This window comes from Narcine bancroftii, chromosome 12, assembly GCF_036971445.1.
Source record: "Narcine bancroftii isolate sNarBan1 chromosome 12, sNarBan1.hap1, whole genome shotgun sequence".
Classification (NCBI taxonomy): Eukaryota; Metazoa; Chordata; class Chondrichthyes; order Torpediniformes; family Narcinidae; genus Narcine; species Narcine bancroftii.
The window spans coordinates 90,232,061-90,239,238 of NC_091480.1; the positions used below are offsets into that span (position 1 = coordinate 90,232,061).

At 71.0% G+C, this 7,178-nt stretch overlaps 1 protein-coding gene across 1 annotated transcript in view; it reads left to right on the forward strand.

Annotated features, from left to right (window-relative positions):
* Window positions 1-1,657: 1,657 nt before the first annotated feature.
* LOC138746487 (glucocorticoid-induced transcript 1 protein-like) overlaps window positions 1,658-7,178 on the forward strand; it is a 59,068-nt gene continuing 53,547 nt past the window's right edge. Inside the window, exon 1 of the mRNA XM_069904686.1 lies at window positions 1,658-2,281. Coding sequence (XP_069760787.1) covers window positions 2,029-2,281 — 253 coding nt within the window. The 5' untranslated portion in view covers window positions 1,658-2,028. The remainder of the gene's footprint in view (window positions 2,282-7,178) is intronic.

The following is a 7,178-nucleotide window of genomic DNA, read 5'->3' on the forward strand; positions in this document are numbered from 1 at the left end:
GAGATTCTTCTTCCTGCGAACTAGACAGAATTACCACTTATTGTTAGTGCAAAATAAATCTGTACACAATGTACACATGTAAACAAATAAAGAACTGTAAACAGATAATGAATGGAAACAGTGAGGACAGAGCGTGTGCTGGCTGGTGTTAATAATTGCTGCTGCTCTCTGATGGCAGCATTCCCTCTAGATGTTTTCGATAATGGAGTCCTGGGCTGTGTCCACTACCTTTTGCAGAGATTTACGCTCATATGAGACTGTGATGCAGCTGGTCAGCACACTTTCCACCATACATCTGTAGAAATTTGCCAGGGTTTCTGGTGTCATACAAAACCTCTGCAAACTCCTGAAGAAGTAGAGGCATTGATGTGTTTTCTTCATGATACCATTAATGTGTTGTGTCCAGAAAAGATCCTCCAAAATAGTGATGCCAAAGAACTTAAATTTGCTCACCTCACCACCTCTGATCCTGCAATGATCACTGGATCATATACTTCTGATTTTCCCTTTCTGAAGTCAACAATCATCTCTTTGGTTTTGGTGTTCATGATGCACCATTCAGTCAAGTTTTCAATCTCCCTCCTGTATGGTGATTCATCATGGAATCGTTGGCAAATTTATAGATGGTGTTATTGTCATACCGAGCCATACAGTCGAAGGTATAAAGTGAGTAGAGCAGGGGGGCTAAGAACGCAACCCTGTGGTGGTGATGAAGATTGTGAAGGAGGTGTTCTGACCAATCCTCACTGCTTGCGGTCTGGGGGTGAGGAAATCCATGATCCAATTCCAAATGGTGGGGTGTTGAGGCTGGGGTCAATGCTGTGCAAAAGGAGGAGTAAGGCGCCATTTCTGTCCAATAGCCTACAGATCACCCTTGGGCAAGGTGATGTAACTGTTTGGCCTCCCAATCAACGTCACATGAAGCCATGGATTGAAGAGGGTGGATGGTTTCTACAAGCAGATTCCACAAATTGAAATTTATGGTTGTAAAACTAAAAAACGCTGGGCAGATGAATCTGCTGATCAATGACCAGGGCTACCCGTCCAGTACGGACCCTGCAACTGAAGAAGGCAAGGGGAAAACCACTTCAGTACAATAATGAACTCAACATCGACTGCGGTCTCGGCTCAAGGGTGGAGCCTTCACGGAAGGAGAACAGGGGAGGCCACAACTACAATTCGGAGGGTCAGAGGGACCCGCTCGCTCACGCCGAACGGCAAGGCACCTGAAGGATGGGGTGCCGGGTCTTGGTGGCTGCGACGTCCCGGCCGTGCCCACTACCCTTTCGCAGGGCTTTACACTCGGGGACATTGGGGTTCCCAACATTTGCATGGGTTGTCATGGTGTTGTGCCCTGCATTGACTGGTGACTGGGGAACAATTCCTTGGCAGCCAAGACTGATGGACCTGGAGCAGATCACAATGTCAACAATGTACAATCTGCAGTAAATTCTGGGGCAATTCAATAAAACGACGATTTCAATCCATGAAGAGAAAGTCTTTTCATTATTTTTATTATTGCCATGACGTCAAACCTAGTAGTAAAACAGTGAAGCGGTCACATGACCGACCAGCGATTTTGATTGTGACATCACTCATTATGTTGCCATGGTGCCTTTTTTTGACGCTCACCCAATCAAAAAGGACAAGCGCCTTGAGCGATATCCCTGTGGTCCAATCCAAGCGGAGGACCTGAGATAACGTCCCGCCTCAGGTGGAACAACCAGTAGGCGCCTGGAGTGCTTCCACTCTCCTCATTCCATTGGCTGCGATGATTTCGAGCAGCCAATGGGGAGGAAGGATTGTGGTCGCGCGCCCCCGGAGGGAGGGAGGAAGGCGGCCTTCCCCGTGTGCGAAGGAAAGTTAGAGCGAGCGCGAGCCGCGGTGCGAGGCAGTGGCGACCAGTGAGGGGGAGAGGAGGGACCCAGTGAGCGCCGCCGCCGCCGCCGCCGCCATTTACTGTCCGTCGACTTCCTCCCCCCCCCTCACCGCCCCCCCTCCTCCCGGAGCTCGGACCGATCGGAGGCGATGTCGTCGCGAGTGCGGCCCAGCGGCTCGCCCACCTCCAGCCGCCTGCAGCCCCTGCGAGCCACCGTGCCCTTCCAGCTGCGAGCGGCCGCCAACCCCCCGGCTCTGGCCCCGTCGCCGCCGGGCTGCCGCAGCGCTTTCCACCCGGTCGCCGCCGGAGCGGGCGAGCAAGAGGCGGCCTGGAGAGCGTCGCCGTCCGCCGACAGGAAGGCCGGCCACTCCGCCTCCTGCTGCACGTCTCCCGTCAGTAAAGGTACTGCACCTGCTGCCTTGCCACGACGTGGACCCCCCACCTCACACCCCCCCCACACACCCCCACACACACCCCCCCCCACACACCCCACCCCCACACACCCCCCCACACACACCCCCCCACACACCCCCCCCACACCCCCACCCCCCACACCCCCACCCCCCCACCTCACACCCCCCCCACACACCCCCCCACACACCCCCACCCCCACACACCCCCCCCCACACACCCCCCCCACACACCCCCACCCCCACACACCCCCACCCCCACACACCCCCACCCCCACACACCCCCACCCCCACACACCCCCCCACACACCCCCCCCCACACACCCCCCCCCACACACCCCCCCCCCACACACCCCCACCCACACACACCCCCCCCACACACCCCCCCCCACACCCCCCCCACACACACCCCCCCCACACACACCCCCCCCACACACCCCCCCCCACACACCCCCCCCCCTCACACCCCCCCACACACACCCCCCCACACACCCCCACCCCCCCATACCCCCACCCCCCCATACCCCCATACCCCCACTCACCCCCGCCCCCCACACACCCCCATCCCCACACACCCCCCCCCACACACACCCCCACCCCCCACTCACCCCCACCCCCCACTCACCCCCACCCCCACTCACCCCCACCCCCCATACCCCCACCCCCCCATACCCCCACCCCCCCCATACCCCCCCATACCCCCACCCCCCCATACCCCCACCCCCCCCATACCCCCACCCCCCCATACCCCCACCCCCCCCATACCCCCACCCCCCCCATACCCCCACCCCCCCCATACCCCCATACCCCCACCCCCCCATACCCCCCCCACACACCCCCCCCCACACACCCCCCCCACACACCCCCCACACACCCCCACCCCCACATACCCCCACCCCCCCATACCCCCACCCCCCCATACCCCCACCCCCCCATACCCCCACCCCCCCATACCCCACCCCCCCATACCCCCACCCCCCACATACCCCCACCCCCACACACCCCCACCCCCACATACCCCCACCCCCCCATACCCCCACCCCCCCCATACCCCCACCCCCACACACCCCCACCCCCCACACACCCCCACCCCCCACACACCCCCACCCCCCACATACCCCCACCCCCACATACCCCCACCCCCACATACCCCCACCCCCACATACCCCCACCCCCACATACCCCCACCCCCACATACCCCCACCCCCACATACCCCCACCCCCACATACCCCCACCCCCACATACCCCCACCCCCACATACCCCCACCCCCACATACCCCCACCCCCACATACCCCCACCCCCACACACCCCCACCCCCACACACCCCCACCCCCACACACCCCCACCCCCACACACCCCCACCCCCACACACCCCCACCCCCACACACCCCCACCCCCACACACCCCCACCCCCACACACCCCCACCCCCACACACCCCCACCCCCACACACCCCCACCCCCACACACCCCCACCCCACACACCCCACCCCCACACACCCCACCCCCACACACCCCCACCCCCACACACCCCCACCCCCACACACCCCCACCCCCACACACCCCCACCCCCACACACCCCCACCCCCACCCCCCCATACCCCCACCCCCCCCATACCCCCACCCCCCCCATACCCCCACACACCCCCACATACCCCCACACACCCCCACCCCCACACACCCCCACCCCCACACACCCCCACCCCCCACACACCCCCACCCCCCACACACCCCCACCCCCCACACACCCCCACCCCCCACACACCCCCACCCCACACACCCCCACCCCCACACACCCCCGCCTCCCCCCCACTCACCCCCGCCTCCCCCCCACTCACCCCCGCCTCCCCCCCACTCACCCCCGCCTCCCCCCCACTCACCCCCGCCTCCCCCCCACTCACCCCCGCCTCCCCCCCACTCACCCCCGCCTCCCCCCCACTCACCCCCGCCTCCCCCCCACTCACCCCCGCCTCCCCCCCACTCACCCCCGCCTCCCCCCCACTCACCCCCGCCTCCCCCCCACTCACCCCCGCCTCCCCCCCACTCACCCCCGCCTCCCCCCCACTCACCCCCGCCTCCCCCCCACTCACCCCCGCCTCCCCCCCACTCACCCCCGCCTCCCCCCCACTCACCCCCGCCTCCCCCCCACTCACCCCCGCCTCCCCCCCACTCACCCCCGCCTCCCCCCCACTCACCCCCGCCTCCCCCCACTCACCCCCGCCTCCCCCCCACTCACCCCCGCCTCCCCCCCACTCACCCCCGCCTCCCCCCCACTCACCCCCGCCTCCCCCCCACTCACCCCCGCCTCCCCCCCACTCACCCCCGCCTCCCCCCCACTCACCCCCGCCTCCCCCCCACTCACCCCCGCCTCCCCCCCACTCACCCCCGCCTCCCCCCCACTCACCCCCGCCTCCCCCCCACTCACCCCCGCCTCCCCCCCACTCACCCCCGCCTCCCCCCCACTCACCCCCGCCTCCCCCCCACTCACCCCCGCCTCCCCCCCCACTCACCCCCGCCTCCCCCCCACTCACCCCCGCCTCCCCCCCACTCACCCCCGCCTCCCCCCCACTCACCCCCGCCTCCCCCCCACTCACCCCCGCCTCCCCCCCACTCACCCCCGCCTCCCCCCCACTCACCCCCGCCTCCCCCCCACTCACCCCCGCCTCCCCCCCACTCACCCCCGCCTCCCCCCCACTCACCCCCGCCTCCCCCCCACTCACCCCCGCCTCCCCCCCACTCACCCCCGCCTCCCCCCCACTCACCCCCGCCTCCCCCCCACTCACCCCCGCCTCCCCCCCACTCACCCCCGCCTCCCCCCCACTCACCCCCGCCTCCCCCCCACTCACCCCCGCCTCCCCCCCACTCACCCCCGCCTCCCCCCCACTCACCCCCGCCTCCCCCCCACTCACCCCCGCCTCCCCCCCACTCACCCCCGCCTCCCCCCCACTCACCCCCGCCTCCCCCCCGCCTCACCCCCGCCTCCCCCCCGCCTCACCCCCGCCTCCCCCCGCCTCACCCCCGCCTCCCCCCCGCCTCACCCCCGCCTCCCCCCCGCCTCCCCCCCGCCTCCCCCCCGCCTCCCCCCCGCCTCCCCCCCGCCTCCCCCCCGCCTCCCCCCCGCCTCCCCCCCGCCTCCCCCCCGCCTCCCCCCCGCCTCCCCCCCGCCTCCCCCCCGCCTCCCCCCGCCTCCCCCCCGCCTCCCCCCCGCCTCCCCCCCGCCTCCCCCCCGCCTCCCCCCCGCCTCCCCCCGCCTCCCCCCCGCCTCCCCCCCGCCTCCCCCCCGCCTCCCCCCCGCCTCCCCCCCGCCTCCCCCCCGCCTCCCCCCCGCCTCCCCCCCGCCTCCCCCCCGCCTCCCCCCCGCCTCCCCCCCGCCTCCCCCCCGCCTCCCCCCCGCCTCCCCCCCGCCTCCCCCCCGCCTCCCCCCCGCCTCCCCCCCGCCTCCCCCCCGCCTCCCCCCCGCCTCCCCCCCGCCTCCCCCCCGCCTCCCCCCCGCCTCCCCCCCGCCTCCCCCCGCCTCCCCCCCGCCTCCCCCCCGCCTCCCCCCCGCCTCCCCCCCGCCTCCCCCCCGCCTCCCCCCCGCCTCCCCCCCGCCTCCCCCCCGCCCCCCCCGCCTCCCCCCCGCCTCCCCCCCGCCTCCCCCCCGCCTCCCCCCGCCTCCCCCCCGCCTCCCCCCCGCCTCCCCCCCGCCTCCCCCCCGCCTCCCCCCGCCTCCCCCCCGCCTCCCCCCCGCCTCCCCCCCGCCTCCCCCCGCCTCCCCCCCGCCTCCCCCCCGCCTCCCCCCCGCCTCCCCCCCGCCTCCCCCCGCCTCCCCCCCGCCTCCCCCCCGCCTCCCCCCCGCCTCCCCCCCGCCTCCCCCCCGCCTCCCCCCCGCCTCCCCCCGCCTCCCCCCCGCCTCCCCCCCGCCTCCCCCCCGCCTCCCCCCCGCCTCCCCCCGCCTCCCCCCCGCCTCCCCCCCGCCTCCCCCCGCCTCCCCCCCGCCTCCCCCCCGCCTCCCCCCGCCTCCCCCCCGCCTCCCCCCCGCCTCCCCCCCGCCTCCCCCCGCCTCCCCCCCGCCTCCCCCGCCTCCCCCCCGCCTCCCCCCGCCTCCCCCCCGCCTCCCCCCCGCCTCCCCCCGCCTCCCCCCCGCCTCCCCCCGCCTCCCCCCGCCTCCCCCGCCTCCCCCCGCCTCCCCCCCGCCTCCCCCCCGCCTCCCCCCCGCCTCCCCCCGCCTCCCCCCCGCCTCCCCCCCGCCTCCCCCCGCCTCCCCCCCGCCTCCCCCCGCCTCCCCCCGCCTCCCCCCCGCCTCCCCCCCGCCTCCCCCCGCCTCCCCCCCGCCTCCCCCCCCGCCTCCCCCCCGCCTCCCCCCCCCCCCCGCCTCCCCCCCTCTCGCCCCCCCCCGCCTCCCCCCGCCTCCCCACCTCTCCGCCCCCCCCCCACCTCTCCGCCCCCCCCCACCTCTCCGCCCCCCCCCCACCTCTCCGCCCCCCCCCCACCTCTCCGCCCCCCCCCACCTCTCCGCCCCCCCCACCTCTCCGCCCCCCCCCACCTCTCCGCCCCCCCCCCACCTCTCCGCCCCCCCCCACCTCTCCGCCCCCCCCCACCTCTCCGCCCCCCCCCACCTCTCCGCCCCCCCCCACCTCTCCGCCCCCCCCCACCTCTCCGCCCCCCCCCCCACCTCTCCGCTTCTTTTGTATGTAAACATCTTTCTTTCTGCTGAAATGACATGGATGATGCTGATGGACCCCGACCCCCTCCCCATCACAATCTACAGGAGTGCCTCCCCGTTCCTAATCAATTGCACTTTTTTGCTTTTAACCTCCATTCTCTCTCAGTTTTAATTCTATATGCACGATTTTCTTAGGCTGATTCTTAACAGAGATGATGCATGGCTTTTTTTGTTTTCTCTCTCA